Raw genomic sequence first — 23,144 nt, forward strand, 5'->3', positions numbered from 1 at the left:
TGCTCGCTGGGGAGGGCTGCTTGGGCCCCGCCGCCTGGAAGGTGGAGCCCGCGCCCCGGTAAGGACTGAACAGGCCTGGGGTCTGCTCAGGTGAGGCCCGCCTCCCTTGTCCACAGGGACGATGAGCTTTTCCAGTACCTGCTGCAGCTGGTGCAGGTGCTCAAGTACGAATCCTACCTCGACTGCGAACTGACCAAGTTCCTGCTGGACCGGGCCCTGGCCAACCGCAAGATTGGCCACTTCCTCTTCTGGCACCTCCGGTAGTGGACCTGGTGGCCCCCCGTGTCTCCCCAGGACCCCGGGGAGGAGGGGCCCCTGGCCTGCTGGCCTCATGGTCGCCTGGCTGGGTGCGCGGGTGCAGCAAGGCTCAGCCTCCCTTCCTCCCTCCAGCTCCGAGATGCACGTGCCATCCGTGGCTCTGCGCTTCGGCCTCATCATGGAGGCCTACTGCAGGGGCAGCACCCACCACATGAAGGTGCTCATGAAGCAGGTGAGGCTCAAGCCCTGAGGCCCTGCCCTTTGCCAGGCTCTGGCTGGCCGTTTAGAAGGCCCTGCCCACTCCCCCAACACTCCCCCTGCCCAGTCCTTCCCCTGGGCCAGGGCTCAGAGCGCCCTTCCTGGCCTCCTACACCACTGTCCTATTCTCCCTGCCAGGGGGAGGCGCTGAGCAAACTGAAGGCTCTAAACGACTTTGTCAAAGTGAGCTCCCAGAAGACCACCAAGCCCCAGACCAAGGAGCTGATGCACCTGTGCATGCGCCAGGAAGCCTACCTGGAGGCCCTCTCCAACCTGCAGTCCCCACTGGACCCCAGTACCCTGCTGGCTGAAGTCTGGTGAGCCCCGAGCCCCCCTGCAGGGCCACCTCCCGCCCTGCCAGACGCCCTGCAGAGGGGTCCCTGCTGACTGCTCTCTGGCCCACAGCGTGGAGCAGTGCACCTTCATGGACTCTAAGATGAAGCCCCTGTGGGTCATGTACAGCAACGAGGAGGCAGGCAGTGATGGCAGCGTGGGCATCATCTTCAAGAATGGGGACGGTGAGCAGGCTGGCTCAGGGCGGGATCTGTGGATGCTTGGGCCCCCCACCCTGACGCGTGCCACTCTATGCCCCAGGCAGTGGGGGATGGATAGGGAGGGCAAGCTGGGGAGATGGGGTCCTGGGATACTGGGGCCTGGGTCCCCCATCCCCATGTGTGCTGTGCTGCACCCCGAAGGGAGATAGGGGTCCTGGGACTCGGGCCCAGGCGAGGCTGGGAGCTGAGAGCCCACCAGAAATTCACACTCTTCCTTCTGGGGGACAGACCTCCGCCAGGACATGCTGACTTTACAGATGATCCAGCTCATGGACGTCCTGTGGAAGCAGGAGGGATTGGACCTGAGGTGAGAGGCCCTCCTGTCATCCGTTCGCACTTCCTGCAGGCCTAGGACCCTGTCCCCAAGGAGGCACGCTCTGTCAAAGCCAACATTGCCACCTCAGTTGGAAAAGGGGTTGTTCTAAGAAGAGCAGAGACCAATTTAAAATTAGGGCCCAGAGAAGAGACAGGGCCACAGTAAGAGTGGAAAAGGTCAGGCCTGGCGCTTGGCATCTGTCTGGCTCCATTGTTTCCTGTGCCCCATGCATGCCTGGCTTCCTGCCCTATCTTGGGAAGCAGTGGCATCTTCTTCCAACCACCCGGATTTTTCTCTGAGCAAACCTGAGCTTGGCCACAGCACAGCCGTCTCTTCTATGCACCTTGCATGCAAGTGCTGACCTCTCTAAGGAGCTTTCCTTCAGAGTTCCAGGAGTCAAAGACTCCTCCTCAACACCTCTCTTCTCCTTTTCAGCATCTCCTCTGGGTATTTTGCTGTCTTGAGCTCCCCTGGGCGGGGGCGGGGTGTCAGGTGCCCCCTGGGACGGCCGGTGGCCATGGCATTTCCCTGTCTCTCCTCCCACCTGGCTAGGATGACCCCCTATGGCTGCCTCTCCACCGGGGACCGCACAGGCCTCATCGAGGTGGTGCTTCACTCGGACACCATCGCCAACATCCAGCTAAACAAAAGCAACATGGCGGCCACAGCTGCCTTCAACAAGGATGCCCTGCTCAACTGGCTCAAGTCCAAGAACCCAGGGTAGGCTCTGGGTCCTAGGGGCAGATACCCTCTCCTTTCCAAGACGTGCAGTGTAGTTTAGGAGTCAAAAGTGAGGCACAGGGCCCATGACCATCTCCATGGCTTCTGGGCTCAGCCGAGGAGCAGGTCTGGTCTGTTGGGGTGGGTTAGGTCTCAATCCCCCCACCCTGGTGTCTGTTAGCCATCGCCATGTAAGGACAACTCTCAGCTTAGGAACATAAAACAGCCACCAGTTATTATGGGCTCACAAATCTGTAGCTTGAGCTGGCTGAGCTGCCTTGTTCTTTGGCCTGGACTCACTCCTGCAACTGTTGGCTGCTGGTTGCTTGACTGGCCCGGATGGCCCCAGTCATGTGTCTCCATGTGGCCTCCCCTCAGCCATCAGACCAGCCTTGGCTTCTTCCCGTGGCACCGGCTTAGGTTCAAGAGCTGCAAAGTGGTGTTAAGGTCTGGGCTCTGGGATGAGCCCAACACTATCTCCTCCATGGCCCATTGGTTCAAGCAAGTCCTAATGTCCGACTCAAGGGGAGGGGACGTAGCCCCCGCTTCTTGGTAGAAGTTGCTGGGAAATGGTCGTCATGGTTTTGAATCCCCCTTCCCACCAACGCATACACAGGGAGGCCTTGGATCGAGCCATTGAGGAGTTCACCCTCTCCTGTGCCGGCTACTGTGTGGCCACTTACGTGCTGGGCATCGGTGATCGGCACAGCGACAACATCATGATCCGCGAGAATGGGCAGGTAGGGGCAGACAATGGCTCCTTTCCTCTGGCTTTCTCCATCCCTCCGGGCACCCCCTACCCCCATCTAGGCACTCTCCTGTCTGATGCTTCTCCTTCCTTCTTCTTAGCTGTTCCACATCGATTTTGGCCACTTTCTGGGTAATTTCAAGACCAAGTTTGGAATCAACCGTGAGCGAGTCCCGTTCATCCTCACATATGACTTTGTGCACGTGATCCAGCAAGGGAAGACGAATAACAGTGAGAAATTTGAAAGGTGAGGATGCTCGGGAGGGGGGCACCAGGCTTGGTGCAGGGTTTGCAGGGTCGGGTCCTATAAGAGGAAGCTGGGGTGGGGGTGACCGGAGGGTGTGGGGGCTATTTCCAGGGTGAGAGCAGGGTGGGAATGGCTGGGAGGACCCAGAGCCCTGCCTCCCACCTCCCTCCACCCCTGCACAGATTCCGAGGTTACTGTGAGCGAGCCTACACCATCCTGCGGCGCCATGGGCTGCTCTTCCTCCACCTCTTTGCCCTGATGCGGGCTGCCGGCCTGCCTGAGCTCAGCTGCTCCAAAGACATCCAGTACCTCAAGGTAAATGCCAGGCAGATGGTAGCCCCCACCTCCCCCAGGCCCACCTCTGGGCATTGCGGCCTGTGGAGCCCTGAGCATGGGGGAGCCCACAGGGCATCCCCAGTGTGGCTTCCTCATGCCACCTGTGACCCAACCGCGGGGTCTGGTGGAGACAACCTGGTTCTGTTGCATATGTGTTGGGACCTCCCTTGGGCCACCCTCTTGTGGCTCCTCTTGTACAAGAGGGCTGAATTAGTTACACTCCCTCTCTGTTTAAAATGCTTTTCCTCCCTGTGTCTTTTCAGTTTGGGAGAAGCTGGGGGTTCATGAGGGTGGTCAGCCCCAAGCCCCTCTTTGGTGCCTGGTCCATGCAGAATGAAGCTGCCCCCTCCCTCCCCCTGGAGTTAGTTTCCAATGCAGAAGACAAGGCCACATGTCTCCCACCGCTCCCCCAGGGGGCCGAGACTTCCTGGCTCGAGCTGGCATCTCACTTTGATGGTGGGTCAGGAGGCCCATCTTGGTTTGGGATCAGAACCAAGAGCTTTTCCCAGGGGAGAGGTCGGTGGGTGTCTCCTGATTTCCTTCCTGCAAATTCTTTCAGGAGGGAATTTACAATGTTGGGGGCAGAGGGGTTGCGGCATTGAGCTCCCAGTGGCCCCCTTCCTCCGGTGGAGCTCACTGCTTTGATGGTTTTGCCTCAGGACTCTCTGGCGTTGGGAAAGACAGAGGAGGAGGCTCTAAAGCACTTCCGAGTGAAGTTTAACGAAGCCCTCCGGGAGAGCTGGAAGACCAAAGTGAACTGGCTGGCCCACAATGTGTCCAAAGATAACAGGCAATAGCGGCCCCTTCGGGAACCCTTGGGCCCCGGAACCAGGCACCCTCAGCTGCCCTTTGGGGCCGAAGAGCCGAACTGCACCCCATGGGAAAGAACCTACACAATTGCCTTTTGTTTACAATGGTTATTTATTTATGACTTGAAATGTTTCAGGAACTAAACAGCCATACATGGAAATGCATCCTTTGCGCAGGGGTGGGTGCCGCCCTCCAGCACCCCCGGTCAGGGCTCTGATGAGATGACACTGTGAGTGGGGCTCGGGCTCCTGGGAGGCTGCATCTTGCCAAGGACTGTAACCCTGAGTCTTCCAGCTGGTGAATCGGGACCCAGCAAAGACTGCTCTCCCCGCCGCCGGGAAGCCTGCCTTCCTCACAGGCTCCTGCCGGGCTGCATGGGCTTGGGCTCCTGGCGGTCAGCTGGCACCCGCCATGTAGACGGGGCCCCCACGACTCCGCTCACCCCCTCCACCTTCGTGCTCTCTCCACTGAGTGAGTGCTGGGCAGCTCCCAGAGGAAGCCTGGGTACCCTCTAGATTCAGGGATGCTTGCTTTCCACTTTTAAAGTGACTCTTGGGTACGGGAATCCTCTCATCTCTCTGCTGTAAAGCGATTTTGTTTGCGGGTAAGAAAAAAAATAGCCAAACTACGTACTGAACCTTGATGGCTCAGAATGGCCTCCACCCCATAAAGTATAATATATGCTGGTCCTCAAGACATTAAAAAGATTTGAGCTTGATGGAGCTCAACCATGGATGCAGGTGCAAGCAGGTCAGAGTACTTTGTGCAATTATCTGCCTTCCTGCCCTCGTAAAGCAGGTTTTGAGGGTGGGAGGACTTGATCTCCAGAACTCTCCCTTTTAAGAACCTGCTGTGAGGAATCAGGTACCAGAAATGTGAGGTGGGTCTGGGGTGGAATCTTCTCCTCTGACGGTACAGTTTGCTTGAAGCGGTTCAGGCTTAGCCTGAGGTGGATGTGAAGAGCTCTAGAGATGCCAGGTTCCTGGGCCTCTCCCAGCCATCTGAAGCCAGTGCTAGAGAGGGGACGAGGAATCTGGGTTTCTCAAAGCCCACGGTGATCCTAATGTATTAGCAGCCGCCTTGGGCCACACCCAGCGACACTACTGGTCTCTCGAAGGCCTTTCAAGGCCCAGCAGAGCTGGGGTGGCTGCCCTCTAGACAGGTGCGTGGCTTAAAAAAAAATAGCCCAGGTGCTGACCTTTTTTGGTTAGGTGCAGTCCAAAGGCAATAAGTGCCGCCCCCAGAACACCACTGACCACACTCTTGTCCTCATCTAAGTGCTGAATTCCTTTGCCCCACCTCGCCAGTTTGGAAATAGGAAAAGACGAGTGTATATCTCTATGTCATGTTATTTATTGAAACACGTCTCTGCGCTTCCTGGCATTCTGGCTCGGGTACCATGCCTGTGCGCTGGCAAGAAGAGTTTTTTTTTTTTTTCAGTCTTTTAATGTTTCTCTATGGGGAAGGTGACTTCAACACAAGAGATGTGGGTTAAAGACCAAGCACTCTGTGAAGCCCTGACATGAGAGGTAAAAGCATACCAGAAGAAATAAAAGCCTTCTTATGTTGTTATCAGGTCAAAAAACAAAAACCAAAAAGCAAGAGGATGCAAGATTAAAACAAAACCAGGACAAAACCTGACACACTCTGCCACTGGAGTTAGAACCAGCACTTTATTGTAGTGTATACACGTTCTGACCTCATCAATATACACATCTGGAAAGTGACACCACGCGGAGTCCGCATTAGCATCTATCATTGTCTACACAGAGCAGCTACAGTGACAGTACATGAGGATGGCCACACACGACGCAGGACAGCTGCATTGTCCTCGAAACTAGCAGTTATGATCACAGAACAGTATTCAAAATTATTTTCCCCCAGTTTTAGAAATCTAAAATTTTACATGTAAATTAAAAATGAAGTGCCATAGGGGTTTTAGCTCATGACTTGTCCTCTCCTTTTCCTTCCCTGCCAGGCCGAGCAGCAGGGCTCCTCACTCCTGGGGAGTGGGGCTTACCTCTGGGGCTGCTGGAGGGAAAGCTGGCACTTTGCCTTTGGGCCACGGGGCGTCCTTGGGAGCGTGTCTGTCCTCAGACGTTCTGAGTATGGACCCCTCAGGTGGGTTCTGATTCCAAACCAGGTGGCCAGACGCTTTGCACCATCCACACGTACACTCACCAGCAGGGCAACGGACATCTAGTCGGTGTGAACCCAAGGCTGCGCACGAGGAGTCCAGCTTCCTGCGCAAGGAGCTGCCGGTCATTGGAGGAGTGTGTGAGGCCAGGGACCCGGGCACCCTCTCCCCTCTGCCAAGTCAGAAATGGGAAGAATCCCAAAAGAAAGCCCCGGCCATTTCCAGCCTCCAGAGTGGGGTCCCTGATCCAGTGCCCTCCTGCTGAGCAGCAGGGGGGGTGGCGGCAAGTCTGTGCCCCCTAACTGCCTGCTACCCTGCTGAGGGGGTACACCCAGCAAGGCCCAAGCAGGGCAGCCCCCTCTCCTCTCGGGGCAAGGGTGGGGCAGGAGCCCATGGGGTCTCTCCTGCGCTGTGTTTCAAGCTTCACTTGGCATGCCAGTCCTGGGTGACACGAGCACGGAGGACACGAGGAATCCCACTTTATTTACAAAATATTAAAAAGTCAGTTTGTCATCTACATATTTAACCCCCATTCTGCCATTTTATACATGCACTAGTTTGGAAAAAAATAAAAACTTAAAAAAAAAAAAAAGGGAGAAGAGGATTACGAGGTGGGAGTGAGCAATTTGAACCCTTTGCCAACGAGTCCGGTCATCGCAGCTTCTCCAGAGGCGCGAGGGGGCCGCACAGCGTGAGCCGTGGGGAGCGAGCAGCAGTTTCCCACATAACTTAGGAGCGGGGTGGGGGGGCCTACACACCAAGCACAGGCGCGTGGGCGGCGACAGGGAGGGTCTGTAGACCTACTGGCCAGAATGAATTTGTACACCGTGGACCCTGGGGACGGGAGGACACGTGACGGCAGAGTCTCCTGAAGCAGGAAGCAGGTGGGGGGGCGGCCTCGTGGCTCAGTAGCTGAGGGTGGAGTCATCCCACTCTAGCTGTTGCTGCCTGTTCACGTTCTGCTGGTCCCCGTGCTCCCCCTCCTCCTCCTCGCTGCTTTCCGACTCGGCACTGGTGATGTCATCCTCCTCTTCCCCATCCTCACTCTCTTCTTCCTCCTCCTCCTCTTCTTCCTCCTCACTGCTGTGCTGGTCCTCATATGTCTGATAAAGAGACAGCACATGAGCCAAGCCCCTGGGCCCCACCTGGGTGCATGATCCGAATGTCCCCTCCCCTGCCATCCACCTGCCGGAGCCGTGGAGAAAGGGAACGCTGCATCACACTCCACGTCCATGGAGGGCTGGACTATGCTGGAGGTCACCCCATCCCAGATGAGAGCAAAAACAGCTCTGGTCACCACCCCCAGGGTCTGTCAAATGGAGGGAGTGTTTCTACACTGACTGGGTGGCACGAGCTGGAGTAAGGCCTCGCTGGACCCCCAGTTTGCCTGCCTGAGGAATAGGAACACCTGCCCATCACCAACTTGTCACGTGGATCGAGGGACATGTAAGCCACGTAAATGGGGAGATGCCAGGGCCATGCTGCGTTTCCAGGACGAGTGTCGCTTAGGCCCTGGCCTGCAGTGGTGTTTGGTCACGGGGGCTGCCTGCCCGCACCTACCTCCATAGGGTTTACAGTGATGGTCAAGGCAGAGTCATCCCAATCCATCTCATTCTCCTTCCCGGTGTCCTGGTCCCGCATGGTTCGCTGATGTGCAGCCCGGATCCGGAACACTCCCAGGATAATCATGAAAACCAGGAAGCTGACACACACCACGATCACAACAGTGGCGGTGCTGGGGACAACTGTAACCGAGAGGACACAGGACTGTGATGTCGGAACCTGCCCCAGACAGGGCTGTGCCCTCAATCTTCCCTACACACACGTGGATGCTTTGTGGGCTGCCCACCTCCTGCCCTGCTGGTGCTTTATTTAGTCCTTCGTGGTGGCACAGAATCACAGAGCCCAGCCGGCTGTAGCTATTGGGACTGGGGGCTGGGCTCCCGGCTGGAAGTGGGAGAGCATCCCCACCATCCCAGACCTGACCCAGATGGCCCTGCGGCTGCCCACAATCCTACCTGCGAACGGGTGGGGGCTGGCCAGGTTGTGACCCGAGAGGTCAACGAAGGCATGGTGCTCCGGGTGGACAAACTGCGGCTGGGCAGCCATGTGGCTGGCGTGCTCCATGGGGCTGGCCGCGTGGATGACGTTCACCTGTAGCAGAGAGACAAAGCAGTCCAAGTGAGGCCCAGGGCAGAAATGTGGCTCAGAAGCGACCAGGACTAGCGCAACTCAAAGGGGTCCCTGGACCAGCACTGCTGAGCGGACGACAAGGGAAAAGAACATAATCAAGGGTCAGCTCTTGGAAACCATCCTGAGTGCTTGATACTGTCACACATCCCAGAAATAGAGCGCTGTTCTAAGAATTCCTTTTTATTGTATTTCATAAAAAGAACCTGTCCACAAAAGACTAGAAAAGCCACCAGCACCGTCCTTCATTGCGGGAAGCACCAGCACAGCCCATTTTCCCGCTTTTCCCCCAAATCACAACCACATGAAAGAGCACAAATCATAACCATTTATTTCCTTTCAAATCTGTTACCCTGTGGCTCAAACAAAACCCTCCTCAATTCTTCGGCACCGTGACTCCAGCATTTGCTGCTCTGAGCTCACCGTGCAGAAATTCAATTGCTGAAAATCACTCTGGGCCCATTTCGCCAGACCACAGAGGCCCTGAATAATGAAGGGGCTGCCGTCCAGGCCTGTGGAAGACTTCAGAGCAGGGTGAGCACCCTCTGATCACTATGCCCTGAGTCACCACCACCACCAGGCTCAGCAGACAGCACAGCATCCCTCTCTACAGGCCAGCCCCACTTCGGCACCCCTCTCTCCTGGGCCAGCCCTATGTTGGCACCCCTCTTCTCCCAGGCCAGCCCCACATTGGCACCCCTCTCTCCAGGTCAGGCCCACACGGGGACCCCTCTCTCCCCAGGCCAGCAGTCTGCAAAGAATCTTTGGTTCCCCGGGAACTGCTCTTTCTCAAGCAGTATCAAATCTCAACAAACCACCTTGGCCCTACTCAGGAGGTATTAACTGCCTCTGGCTCTAACCACCTCCTTCCAAAGGCTCCTCAGACTTCCACGAAAGGGGTGTACCAGCTGCACCCTGCCCCCCAAACCTTGCAGGTCTGACCTGCAGCAGCCCCCAGAAAGGCTAGCGCACCTGGGAGGTACCCCAACAGTTGCCACATAAATGTTCTAAAAATGCTGTTTGCAAGTATAAGGGCCGTAGGTGGATGGGCACCAAATCACCCACCACTGGCCCTTCCCAGAGGGGGCCCTGCACCCACCTCCACCTGAAACTCGTTGCTGACATAGCGGCCATTCAGCTCCGAGCAGACGAGCTTGAACTTCCGGTCAAGCAGAGACCTGGTGTGCCAGTTCCGATAGCGCAGGAGGCGTAGAACCTCCTCGTAGCTGGCCATGGTGTCCACACCTATAGGGAGAGGGTGCAAAGATCTCCTGGTGACTGGGGTCAAAGCCAGGGTCAGGGGTAGGCTAGAGTCAGGCTCAGGGGTGGCTGGACCATGAGGGCACATGTTCTGGGTTTCTGGTTGCGGGGAGAAATGCAAGTGTGTGGGCACGTCTGCCCCTCTCCAAGGGGGGGTGCCATCACCTGCCTGACTTCCACCCCCTTGTCAGGACAGGCAGTAAGGTGATGCCTGTACTTCCCTTCATGCCAGGAGAACATGTGCAGCCCACACCGATGCTGGTGAGCCTCTCCTCTACCATCGCTTCCAGGACTCTCCCAGAGCTTGAAGGTGACGGGCCCAGGGCTGAGGCTCACACTCTGCCCCCAGCTGGGCCTTGGCCTGCTCACCTGTAAAGACCATGCCCAGGTCGGAGCCGCTCACTGCAATGCCCTTCTGCTGCAGGCGGGCCATGTCCACCTCCAGGCTCTCCTGGGCTGGGTTCAGTTCCTCCCCGTCCACCGTGACCTCGCAGGTATCCAGGTCGTGCACGATCTCCTCAGACACCAGCGACTCTTGAACTACAAAAACAGACCAAGCACCCTTAGCAGAGGCCGGGAAGCCCAGGGAGGCCAGTCACATTGGGTGGCCTGCTGGCTCTCCTGGAGCTCACAGAGCCCTTTAAAAGACTGACGCCAGAGGCCCATTCAAGAATCGGGGTGCTTTATGTGTCTGGGAGGACTGGTCCCCAGGCAGCCCTAAGAATGGGGAGCCCCTGTGCAGCCAGCAGGAGCCACAGTGTCCCCTACAATCGGCCCAGATCCTTTCAGATCTGGACATCATGCCAGAAAAGGAGGAAAGGACTCTTTCAGGTGGGTTTCCAAAGAGCATAATGAACTCTAGACTGTGGGTCAGATTCTGGAAGCAGACTGAAGAATAACATCAAAACATTCAAATCTTAAAAATCTCAGAAGAACACAACACACTAGGAAAGTAGTGGCTGTGGGGGCTCAGCCACCTGGGTTGGAGCCAAGGTGAGGGTGACTATTCCAGGCAGAAGAGGTGTTACCTGTGGGGTCCTCGTCCCCTTCCCCTTCAGGCTCCACTTCTCTTGTGATGGTGCTGATGATCCGAAGCTCGGGGAAAAGGAAAACTCCTTCTGGGCTTTCAAACTCAGAAGCCGCTCGAGCAAAATGGTGGACCCCACTCAGGCTGATCTTGGGCTCTTCCGGCTGCAACACCATCACGTAGCCATCCACTGGGGGCACGGAGATGCAGGCGGCCTCGTTAAAACACCTGCCAACAAGAGATGGAGGAGGCAAGGGTCAGGGCTTCAAGAAGCGGTTTTGTAAGCTACATACACAATGGCCTATGGATTGCAACTGACTGGATCCCCCAAGCACCGGGAGCACAGAGGCTGCCACAGGCCAGGCACAGGCCTCCGACACCATTCATAAACACTGTCCACACCCTCTAGTAACAAGCGATGGCTCAGCTGTCCTTACAGAAGGGAGGCTGGGTTGTCTTAAAAACTTAAATATACACATTTTCTTCTCGAGAGTCATGAGGAAAGGCAGCTTTATAGTTAAAAATCAGCACATACTTGACCGTGCTGGTGATTTTGAGTCTTCGGATCCCAGGTGTGGGGAATTGCCGTGAGTTCAGATAGGCGACGTGCTGCATGGCCTTATCCAGCTCCCCAACATCGTCTCCCTCCAAGGTCAATGCCAACTGACTGGGGTTGGTATGGATCTGAAATCATGCCAGAAAGGGAAGAGAAAAAGGGTTCTAACTGTAAGAAACTGAAACCACACACATGCTGGCAAACAGGGTTTGCGGGGGACTGATCTGCATCAGTGACCTGGCGAGAAATAGCTCACATAATCACAGTGACAAGACCCTTTCTTCAAGGATAAACACCGAAGGCACAAATATATCTGTGGCATAATAGAGGGGCACCTGGCGGGCTCAGTGTATTGTGACTTGTGATTGCGGGGCTATGAGTTTGAGTCCCATGTGGGTATAGAGAGAACTTAAAAAAAGAAATAAATCTATTTGGCCTCTGTCCCCAGTTTCTGATACAGAGTCCGCCCAAACCCTGGAAATTTCCTGAGTGACAGGAGCACCTTTTGTTACATGTAACAAGCTCCTTCCAAGCACACCAGCATCTGTGCTAACGAGCAGGCTCTGGGTGGCTGAGATGGTTTCAGGATGGAGCTGGCTGCTGAAATCAGCCGTGTAACTACAGGGCTGACACTTTCAGTCCCAACCCTGACCCTCTGGCCAATGATTTAACCAGCTGTGCCTACATACAGAAGCTCCATAAACACCCCAGAATGATGGGGTGTGTGGGAGGGTGGCGCTCCTAGAGAGGGTGGGGAAGCTCCTTCCTGTTCCCTACTTCCTTGCCTTCTGCCTTGTCGCCATCTGGTTGTTCCCGAGTGGTATTCTTTATAGTAAACCAGTGGTAGTAAGCAAAGTGTTTTCTGCAGTTTTCTGGATAGGTCAACCAAATTACTGAAACCGAAAGGTGGGGGGACTTTGGGGATCCCTGACTTTGTAGCCAAACTGGACAGAAGGGTGGGTAACCAAAGGGCCTGACACTTGCCACAAGCATCTGTGGTGGGGGGGTGGTCTCATGGGGCTGAGCCCTCACCTGTAGGGTCTGTGCTGACTCCAGGTAGTCAGTGTCAGAAGTGAACCCAAATGTGGGACCCTCACAGGTGCCTGGAGAGTTGGGGAACTGGTTAGTGGAAAAAACCCTACACACTTGGGGTCGGAGATGTTGTGAGTAAAAACAAGCCAGGATCAATCACATATCAATCCTTTGCCAATGGCCTGCATACTTGTGAGCCAAGGAAGTCGTGTGAGGGAATGCCAGGGTTACCTTCACGCCTCTACTGCTGTCCTCAGGGACTTGCAGGTCCAGCCCTTCTTTGCAGGTATACAGACAGTCAATCACCTTCTTGTCCGCGAGTTTCCCAGAACGGATGGTTAGGCCAGCCAGATTACCTCGGAAAAACTGGGTCATGTGCAGGTCACCACCTTAGGGACACACGGATCAAAGCAGGCAGTTATTATGGGCACAGCCCGGGGCCTCCTGCTTCACTTTTCAACGCAGTGTTACCAGTGGTGGCAGCTTGATGGAGGGACATGCGGGTTAGTTAGTACCAAATCCTGTTAGCCTTGCAATCTACATGGAAGCGCAATGGAGAAATTAAATCATTTATGATCATGCATGTGACCTGGAGACAAGAGGTGTTGGGGGTCCCTCACCTGACGCCCAGAAGCCAAGAGGTCCCATGAGTATCCCTGTGCAACTGACCACTCCCTGGAAAGGGTGGCCTACATTGCACCCATCACGCTGGTGCACAGGTGACATTTTCCAGCAGCGCCAGGCTGGCGGATCACTGCCTTCTCAATCAGGTGGGTCACGCACTGGGCTGCTTTTTCTAACCGAGCACACTTGGGGATACACACAAACTTGGGAATGAACCCACGCCAACAGGACAAGGAAGATGAAAGGGACGCTTACTCTCCCTGTTTGCACATAACAGGCCTTGTGTGGCTTATCTGGTTGAGTCCCATTGTGCCCGGCCCCCACTACTAAGGACAACTGGGAACTGACGGTGTTATAAGGAAGACAGAGACCCAGAAAGTGGTCCTGAGGGGCTGTAGCCAGGAGCCAAAAGCAGGTGAAATGGAACTTATTCTCGTAACGACGAAGGAGACCAATGTCCAAGCATGTCTCGTTCCTGATAAGGACTTTAGACACTGTGAGCCATCACCAGGGAGTGAGATTTCTAAGAAGCAGATGTTTAAAATTTAGTATTGGTGAGGACAGAGTATCTAGTAATGAGTTTCTTCCTGTCCTGTGGTTCAGCCACATGGGAAGCAGGAGGTGGCCTCCCTGATGTGGCCTGTGAGATTTCAGCAGGGAGCCTCATGCAGTGGGATCAGGGGTACATATGATGGTGGGGAGGGTCTCATTAGTGCAGTGCATTAATGAGTCATTTGCCCTCACAGCAACTGGGATCAGACTGGGCAAAGGGTCAACCCCATGAAGCACTGAGGGAGCTTAATGCAAAGCAGCAGCTCAGATGGTGTCTGGGATGAAAATGCAACTCGGGCATCTCATGCGAAATGTGCAATGAATTGATATCTCGTCTTTAAATGAAACACAAGAGTGAACCGTAGGGAAAGATCCAGCAACCTGCAGAGGCCATAGGCACAGGTTCGGTTTCATTGTCATTTTCAAATGCTGGATACTCTGTAGAAGCAAGACAAAGACAATAGAGAAGGACCAAGAGGTTAGGCTCTTCACATTGGAACTTGAAAATTAGTCTTGAGAAGCTACCGAATATAAAACACAAAGAGAAGAATTCCCATCTGGGCCCCCTTGGAGACATGCCTCCCATTCCCCAAGCAAGCTTGGACCTGACTGTCTTCTCCTAAGAGTTGTCCTTACCACCCCCTCCTCCCTGCCTGTCCGCATTCTTCTTTTATCTCCTCTCTGTACATCCACCTTGCCAAAACACAGGCTGACTTCACAATGAGATGAACAAAAGCACGTCCACTGAACTCCCGATCGGCCTCTGCTACTTGGGGCATTTTAAGGAGGCTGCTTACACAGATGGCAGAGCTGTGCCAGAAATATAAAACCAAGCCCCAGGCCCACAGTACCATTCCCCTGACAGGGAGGACACGTATATAGACAAAATGGGACAGCACATGTAAGCATCCAAAGCCTGGTATATGTATGGCGAGTATGGACAAGTGTGTACTTTTGTGAGCTCCAAACAAGTTCACTTTGGTCTAGACTCGAACCCCTAAGTCACAGAGAAATGAAGGCATTTTTATTCACTTTATCTGAACAGAAAAGGAGAATCTGAGGTTTAGGAACTCACCTGGAGAAACAGGTGGTAGGCCTGGGGCCTCTAACCACTGATCCCTCTTATAGGTCCCAGGCCAGGGTTCTGACAGTAACACCAGCCTGATGACTGAGCATAGAATCTCCACTTTCCAGATCATGTCGTGGGAGCATCCACAGCCCAGGGCACAGGCCCCCACACCTCCTGCCTAGAATCAGTGGGGGGACGTGCTGGGGACAGGCCAGGGGTGTGAGGCTGCGCTGGTATGATGCCTCCATGTGCCCCGAGAACACCATTACAGATGACATTTCGGCTGATGAGCGTGAGGCTGAGGCTTACACACAAGCCCACCACCGTGAATTTGTAAGGAAAGTGGTTTCAAATCTGCTGAAAGGAGGAAGATCTTCCTGCCAGGTAACTAAATTTTATAAATGGTGTGTTTGATTTGGGAACTTAGGCATGGTTTTCTGGCTGAGGATTTCGAGCGGCTGAGGCAGAAAGAGATGAAGCTGATGGCTACTGGGTGGCAGACGCTGTGACACAAACAGGACCCGGGAAGCAGCTGGGAATAGGGGGTTTACTTCGACCCAAGCAGCACAGCTCTCAGGTTTGCATTCCTACTTTTATAACAATGCGAATTGTTATTTAATTTGGGAAGCAACTCTGGACTGAAATGCTAACACTGAGCGACTAAAACATTTCCTATTTCCCTGATGATCTGTTCCTCATTCTTTGGCCTTTTTTTTTTTTTTTTTTTAAGATTTTATTTATTTATGACACACACACACAGAGACAGAGACACAGACAGAGGGAGAAGCAGGCTCCCTGCAAGGAGCCTGTTATGGGACTTGATCCCGGATCCCAGGATCACACCCTGGGCCAAAGGCAGACGCTCAACTGCTAGGCCACCCAGGCGTCCCCCTTGTTCCTTGGCCTTAAGGTCTACGGTCTTAAGGTTCATAGATTAACTGTCCCCAAAGATAAACTGAGTATCAACTAAAGAGGTTCATTCTAAAATGCTGCCTTAACCTTTCTCAATTTAGAAGGATCTGCAGGAAAATGATGACGTTCAAATTCTCTGAAATTAAAGCAATGCTGTTGTGGGAATTAGGCTGTTCTGCAAACTTCTCGCCCATGTCAAGGTATGATGTTTCTACAGGAAGAAGAACATACTCAGAAGGTCTGTTTAGCAGGTTTGGGCTGTGATGGTGACCCCGTCCAGTGTGAGTGGTCACGTGAGGGCGTGAACCTTGAAGGCAGACTCGGAGGTCCGTGAACTTGGGCGGGGAAGATTTTGTGCTTATTTCCACTAATTTCTGAAGCTTAGCTTTTCCTCTGGGAATGAATGTCGGCTACAAAGCACAGTAGCTCTGGCTGTCATGGCTACTTCCTAGCACGCCGTGTGGCTGCAAACATCACAAAGCCCATCACTACTTCCAAATTACCTGCCGCTAGAGCTTGTTCTCCACTTGTTCATGAAGCAGCACAGGCATTATCATTTCAAAATGTTAGCCTTTTAGTGCTTTGGTAAGTCTTTCAATTTAATTGGTTACCTTGGAAATCCTATGTATTTTGTTGCATAGATTAATAAAAAATTATCCTGAGAAGGGGTCCCCATCAGACCATGGGCTCTCATGCACCAGTTTCAGGGGTTCAAATCCTGAGTCCAAGATTAACCAGTTGGGTAAACCCTGGGCCCTGATCCTGTTTCTTTGGCTATAAAATGAGACTAAAAACTGCTCCTTCCCCCACAAACTTACTGTTCAGGATTAATGAAATAATGCAGGTAACCGCCAAGCAGCCTGCCAGTTAGAACATATGAATAAATGCTACTGTCGCTTTGGTGGTTTTCTGATCCCATCTCTGGTCTTGCAGCAGAGATGTCCTGAGAGGAAGTCTCTTCCAGCACAGCACCTGTGGACGGCATTCCTGCTGGGCTGGCCAGCACTAAATGCTCTGGAAGAGTCCCCTGGGTCAAAGTACACCTACAGTTCTGTGCCTGATGGTCAGCTGCCACCTCTTTATTTTTTCGAGCTTTTCAATAAACAGATTAATTTACAAAACAATCCCTCACTTGCACTCTCCCTCCGTGAAAGGCTCCCTCCCAGGTTCCCAGGAAAGGTGATGATTGCTTCAGTTCTGTAACACATGGTTAGTGAGCGCCCCAGACAATGGCATCATCAGTGTCCCCAGAAAGGCCAGGCCCGGAAGAAGGGACAAGCAGATGAAGCCCATGAGGGTCAGGGGTTAAGACACCAAGATGAGCCTGCTTCCACCACTAAGGCCACAAGGCAAGATTTCATTCCTATGACTGGGGAAGAGGGTACCAACGACCATTACCTTGCCAGCAGGCCCCAACCACGAGCTGAGTTTCGATCTTGGATGGATGAAGTGGGTAATCCTCGGTGACAGAGAAGGGCTCGTGAGAAACACCGTCCACATAGAGAATCACGCTTGGGAATTCTACATTGAGGACGTAGTGGTGCCACTCCTCATCACAGACCTATGAGAGGCCAAGGGAAAAACCAGAGCATGAAATGTCTACCTTCCCTCTTATCCAGAGACAACAAATGCCATAAACTGGATACTGAGAGCAAGTCACCCATAAAGAATAATGTCTTCCAAAAAAGGAAAGATTTTTAAAAAATCTAACAACAAAATACATCTCATTCACTCAACCACATCTCACCCAAAAGGGCCAAGGTAAGACTATCACATCTAGGACATTCCAGACCAGGGGGGAGTGCCCAATCATCATGTGACAGGGCCTCAGAATACAGAGCTGCCCAATTCTCTTTGGCCAATAGTCTGACACCAGGAGATTCGCATATTGGCAGGCTGGACAGCCTCCCACTGAGCCAGCTTAGCCTGCAAACTGGCCATGCTTCCTTTTCTGGATCAAAATGAAAAACACCTCTGATCTGAGGATAAGGTATGCTGGAGCACATGCATTTTCTTTTTCAATTCAAAGGTGATGAGCTAAATAAATGTGAGCAATACAGCTCAGAGGGCATGATAAATTAAGCTGCACTCCTTCCCTGTGGTGAATGAGCACCCCCCTCGCTGCCCACAGAAAGTGCTGATCGGCAGCCTCCACGGCCCCTTTGGACCGGCACTCCCTGATCTTTGGCTTCAGAGAAAGAGGCAGGTACTCGAACAGAGATAGGCAGAGAGGAGACGGAATGAGATCATGTTTTTAAAAATGTATTCCTAAATAAGCTTGCCCAATTAATACATTCTTAAAAACTGAACCCATGAGAACTTAGACTAGAAACACCACAATAAATGAAGAAATTACTAAAGAATATCCCCCAAGAAAAGCAGCTGCTCCTGATGAGTTTATTACAAAAAAAGTTCAAACCTCTAACACTCGCCCATGTCTGCTGCATATACATAATGTAGAAGTACGTATATATTACACGAAACATTTTTATTTTTTTTTATTTATTTTTTTTTACGAAACATTTTTAAATGAAGGAATTGCACGGTAATTCATTTTTGAGGTAGGCAATATCTTAATTTCGGTTTGTTTCTATTTAAAACAAGTTCTGTAGTATTAGCTTCTTCAAAAGGAATTTCTGTACGCCTAGTTATTTCTTTTTTTTTTAAGATTTTATTTATTTATTCATGAGAGAGACAGAGACAGAGGCAGAGACATAGGCAGAGGGAGAAGCAGGCTCCCTGTGGGGAACCCAATGTGGGACTCGATCCCAGCACCTTGGGAATCACACCCTGAGCAAAAGGCAGAGGCTCAACCACTGAGCCACCCAGGCATCACTGTACTCCTAGTTCTTGAAGTATTGCTGGTTTCTGGGGCATCAGCTGAATGACTCTGTATTTGGAAGTCCATCTGGCTATCGTCAAAAGTCCCTGAGAGTATTCTGAGAAGACAGGGATAGAACTGGCATACTTTTCTGGTTTCCCTGAAAACTGGGCAATGGTAAAAGCCAAGCCCAAAGCGGCAGACAACCCATGACATTCCTTAGTCCGATGCCTGTGAGCACCCTGAGATGCGTGTGGAGAAAAGCAAGGGGGCTCCCGGTCCAGGGGATATCAGAGAGTAAAGAGGCCATGTTTGTTGAGATGCTTAAAGCCAAAAACTAGGAAAAGGGTTATGCTACCCAACTCCCTCCTTTGAAAGTACAGAAAAAGTAAATTTATGTAAAAATAAAGAGGGAAAGGATCACAACTCAATCCCATATGAACTTTTTAAGAAAAAGAAAGAGATTTGCTGGAATAATATCTCTCCAGACCCCCTTTCAAGACACGCTAGTGATAGACATGAAAATGATCATCTATGGTCTCAAAACACACTAGAAATGTCAGGAAAGTGTCACACAACACAAAAGAACATAGTTCATGACTAGAGCAACTAGACTAGATGGTTTAACAAAACAGGAATGACTTGGATAGAAAGTGAAGGATACAGATACAGAAAACAGGTAAGAAATACCAACCAAAGGCAAAGGGTCCCCAGAGAAGAAAAGCAAAGTGATGAAGGGGGCATGCTAAGAACTGTTAACAACAAACACCATCAAAAACTTGCCTGAAATACCAAATAGCTTTAAGCTCCATACTAAAAAAGGGCATACCACATATCTGGGAAAACAGACCCCAAACAATTTAGTCTATATGTAAAATTAACTGGCTTCAACTAAGAAAAGAAACACATCCTGGGGCGCCTGGGTGGCTCAGTCCTTTGGTGACTCAGGTCATGATCCTGGAGTCTGGGGACCCTGCATGGCATTGGGCTCCCTGCTCAGCGGGGATCCTGCTTCTCCCTCTCCCACTGTCCCTCCCCCACAGCTCGTGCTCTGTCTCTCACTCAAATAAAAAAATAAATTCTTAAAACAAAAAGAAATGCATCCTTTGGTCATCCAAACAGAAGGACCAAGTGTTTTTTACAAGGGAAAGATCAGATTGCCATCAGATTGCAACAGCAGCATCTTATGTCGTAAGACAGCAGAGAGATCTAGTCTTATAAATCCTAAATGGGAGCCAGAGGTTTTATATCCAGCCAAACTGACCTTCTGTGTAAAGACTGCAGACACACTATTAAACATACAGGAACTCAGGCTGTTTCCGTGAATTCCTCCTGGGGACACACTCCCTACAGCACAGATGACCGAGACCCAGTGAGCACCATTGGCTCCTTACATCACAGAAGGGGAAACCAACCACCAAACATGGAGCCTAAAGAGACCTGGAATACATAAACCCAAGCCCAATCCAGCCTCTAAGCCACACTACCAATTTACAGGTTACAAGGAAGAGAGTGGAATATATGTTTAACAGCACCACAGGGATGCAACCAGTCAAATCTACACTATGGGAAATTCTGTGGGACAAACAGCCTGATTGTGTCATCAAATAGATTACAGGAAAGAAAAGAAAAATCTACAGATTGTAAAATAAACTCAAAAGGTTTATCAACCAGTCACCATGTATGGCCCCTTATGTAGATCCTGATTCAAACAGATTATAAACATAAAGATATTTATGAGACGGGGACAAGGGTGGCTCAGTAAGTTGGGAGTCTGCCTTTGGCTTGGGTTGTGACCTCAGGGTTCTGAGACTGAGCCCCACACTGGGGTCCCTGCTTGGCAGGGAGTCTGTTTCTCCTTTTCCCCCTGCTCTTCCCCCTGCTTATGCTTTCTCACTATCTCAAATAAATATTAAAAAATATTTACAAGACAACTTGAAACCTGACCAGTGGCTAAACAGCCGACGATATTAAGTAATTGTTAATTTTTTTTTTTTTTTTTTTTTTTTTTTTTTTTTGTGAGAGAGAGACAGAGCACACACATGCAGAAGTGGGGTGGGGGTGGCATGGGAGAAGCAGAGAGAGAAATTTCCAAGCAGACTCCATGCTGAGCATGGAGCTTGATGTGGGGGCTCGATCTCATGACCCTGAGATCATGACCTGAGCTGAAATCAAGAGTTAGATGCTCACCTGACTGAGCCACCCAGATGCCCTGTTAATTTTTATAAAATGCAAAAAAGTATTGTGATTATGCTTATCTTCTGGAGACACATATTGTATTATCTCCACAGAAAACAAAACATCACATCTGGGATTCACTTCAAGGAGATAACAACAATCATTAATAGCGAGTGGGGGTAACCATGAAACCTGACTGGCCGAGTATTAACTGTTGAAGCTAGGTGAAGGGTACATGGGGTTCCTCTTTACACTCATCTGTCTGCTTTTACATATGTCTGAAATTCCTCATAATGAAGTGTTTTTTACTGTCATCAGAACTAAATATGTAAATATAGTCTATGGTTATTATAACAGAACTGCCTACAAAGTCTACATACATTGCAAAAAGGTTTTTTGAACTGTGCCTTTCTTTAGTTTCTTGAAAAAAATGTTATGTATAGAAGTTTCTGAGACAGATTCTCTATGTAAATGAAAACGACACCAGTAAGTGCTACCAACTGGACTGTCACTTCGTCTTTCCACTATCACATGTGGTCTTCCTCTCTCATTTATGCTATGCTCTCACACACTGATCTGTCTGGTCAGTGTTGTGGCTGATTCCTGTATTCCACAGGCATGTTTGTCAGCTCTGGCCCACTAACTCCAGGAGACAAAACTAAGGTCAGGCTAAAGGTTTCTGTCTTGACCCCACCCGAAATCAAGAGAAGAAATGGTCTGCTGTGATATTAATGGAGAGGCTTCCTCAGTTTACAGCGTCCCCTTGTTTCCTTTTACACATCGATTTTTTTAATGTGATACTTGCTTTTTATCACAGAAACTGTTGGGAAAGTGGCTTTGCAGAGATAGGCTATCATCAAAAGGGATATAACGTGACCTAATGTCGAAACTGCCAACACCCTTAAGCTATTAGTTTGTGTGGTTTCTGAAAGATGTCAAGATTGCTGGCTTCGTGACAGTTTAAATCCCATGGCACCCCTAAGTCTCCTGAGCCCCTTCCTGGGGGCTCCCTGGCACAATTCAGGAGCCAAGGCTTAAGTAATGAATACCCCAATACAAAGATCTCAATCCCAATTTTTAAGCAAGTGCTGCTTATTTCAATAAATTACAACACAGTATTTTGAATGTAAAGCATCTAATTCCTCTATATTAATACTGGCTATATAAAATACCCACTTACAAAAAGAAAAACTTAGGCTTTTAGTGAAAAAGAGTTCAAAGGATTTAACTGCTATCCTATTACCCACAGGTAATATAATAAAGTGTTTAAAAAATGTCATCAGAGGAAACTAAATATGGTTACTACAGTTACTATAATAGAATTGTGCCTACAGGGACACCTGGGTGGCACAGCGGTTTAGCACCTGCCTTTGGCCCAGGATGTGATCCTGGAGTCCCAGGATCAAGTCCCACATCGGGCTCCCTGCATGGAGCCTGCTTCTCCCTCTGCCTGTGTCTCTGCCTCGCTCTCTCTGTGTCTCTCATGAATAAATAAGTACAATCTTTAAAAAAAAGAACTATGCCTACAAAATCGATGTAGGTTGCAAAAAGTTTTTTTATATTTATTCATAAATATAAATATACACTGCCCAGAGTAGCTGGTCCTGTGTAAAGCTGCAAAACCTAGTTATACTCTCTGAAAGATCAGAATGAGCAGGTTTTCTGGGTCTGTACCTGATTCAACTTCCAGTGGAATTCCGCAGGTTTATACTTCTTCTCTTCCGAAGGATCCTGACGGAGGAGGAAAATCAGCCGGCAGCCATGGACATAGAGAGAATAATGGTGCCGGTTCATGTCTGCAAAGGGAAATCCTACTGGTAAGTTGCCAACTTAAGACACTAAGGAGAAGTAAAAGCTATTTCCTTAATGGATTTTGAAGACGCAGTTTCATCAGAGTAAGTGAACTCTCTAGTTGGGCCAAGGCAGGATTTAGAAACAAACACTCGGGTTTTACTGAGAAGTGGAGCCCGATTCACTGTAAAACAAACAACCAAAGAGCATTGCACGCAATAACTTGAGGACAGAACCACAGAACACTGTGTGTCGCCAAGCAGCCTGCAGGAGCCTGTGGGGTAAGAGCATGGCGTCCCACCTCCGGCACCCACTTCAGGAACCACTCGAGTATGACCGTTTCCCTGACAGCAAAATTGGAACCTACCTGTTTTGTCCGAACTACAAAGAATCGTCTCCTTCTTCCTGCCAAAAGGCCCGTGCCTCATCCACACAGAAATCGTAAAAGGTTCCTTCGGGTTGACTGAGACAATGCCATCTGGGACCCTCACTGCCTGCGTGCCATTGAACTCGAAGACCTGGTCACTGTCATGGCCATTGTCAGTGGGGAGGCCGACGGTCCAGTTCGAAGACCCACTTGGGGAAGGGAGCAGTTCGGCAGTGCCAGACGCAGCACCTATGCCAACACGGTAACACCGAGTACACGTTATGGGAAGGACTTCAAATAGTTTCAAAGCCACACTAAGGCAATTAGTCTGCTGGTTCCAATTTCTGTTCCCTCAAAAATAACGGTTTTGATTTTTAAAAA

General features: G+C 51.1%; 2 protein-coding genes across 16 annotated transcripts in view; one reads left to right on the forward strand and one right to left on the reverse strand.

Annotated features, from left to right (window-relative positions):
* PIK3CD (phosphatidylinositol-4,5-bisphosphate 3-kinase catalytic subunit delta) overlaps positions 1-6,188 on the forward strand; it is a 52,836-nt gene extending 46,648 nt beyond the window's left edge. For 8 of the 10 annotated variants that reach the window (XM_038537910.1, XM_038537916.1, XM_038537919.1 and 5 more), the window contains 11 exons: positions 117-260; positions 391-490; positions 655-833; positions 922-1,034; positions 1,299-1,377; positions 1,939-2,106; positions 2,723-2,846; positions 2,956-3,101; positions 3,284-3,416; positions 3,701-3,893; positions 4,097-5,588. In XM_038537910.1, coding sequence (XP_038393838.1) covers positions 117-260; positions 391-490; positions 655-833; positions 922-1,034; positions 1,299-1,377; positions 1,939-2,106; positions 2,723-2,846; positions 2,956-3,101; positions 3,284-3,416; positions 3,701-3,893; positions 4,097-4,158 — 1,441 coding nt within the window. In that variant the 3' untranslated portion in view covers positions 4,159-5,588. Of the gene's footprint in view, positions 1-116; positions 261-390; positions 491-654; positions 834-921; positions 1,035-1,298; positions 1,378-1,938; positions 2,107-2,722; positions 2,847-2,955; positions 3,102-3,283; positions 3,417-3,700; positions 3,894-4,096 lie in introns of all 10 variants that reach the window. The other 2 variants (XM_038537917.1, XM_038537918.1) reach the window with 1 other exon arrangement.
* The window catches only part of LOC479600 (beta-catenin-interacting protein 1), a 155,427-nt gene continuing 138,178 nt past the window's right edge, over positions 5,896-23,144 (reverse strand). For 3 of the 6 annotated variants that reach the window (XM_038537921.1, XM_038537926.1, XM_038537925.1), the window contains 12 exons: positions 22,764-23,012; positions 22,280-22,401; positions 17,005-17,167; positions 14,007-14,063; positions 12,681-12,838; positions 11,397-11,545; positions 10,863-11,089; positions 10,204-10,374; positions 9,674-9,819; positions 8,403-8,538; positions 7,945-8,129; positions 6,891-7,487 (listed from right to left, as the gene is read on the reverse strand). In XM_038537921.1, coding sequence (XP_038393849.1) covers positions 7,290-7,487; positions 7,945-8,129; positions 8,403-8,538; positions 9,674-9,819; positions 10,204-10,374; positions 10,863-11,089; positions 11,397-11,545; positions 12,681-12,838; positions 14,007-14,063; positions 17,005-17,167; positions 22,280-22,401; positions 22,764-23,012 — 1,961 coding nt within the window. In that variant the 3' untranslated portion in view covers positions 6,891-7,289. Of the gene's footprint in view, positions 7,488-7,944; positions 8,130-8,402; positions 8,539-9,673; positions 9,820-10,203; positions 10,375-10,862; positions 11,090-11,396; positions 11,546-12,680; positions 12,839-14,006; positions 14,064-17,004; positions 17,168-22,279; positions 22,402-22,763; positions 23,013-23,144 lie in introns of all 6 variants that reach the window. The other 3 variants (XM_038537923.1, XM_038537922.1, XM_038537920.1) reach the window with 2 other exon arrangements.

Source organism: Canis lupus, chromosome 5 (assembly GCF_011100685.1).
Source record: "Canis lupus familiaris isolate Mischka breed German Shepherd chromosome 5, alternate assembly UU_Cfam_GSD_1.0, whole genome shotgun sequence".
NCBI lineage: Eukaryota > Metazoa > Chordata > Mammalia > Carnivora > Canidae > Canis > Canis lupus.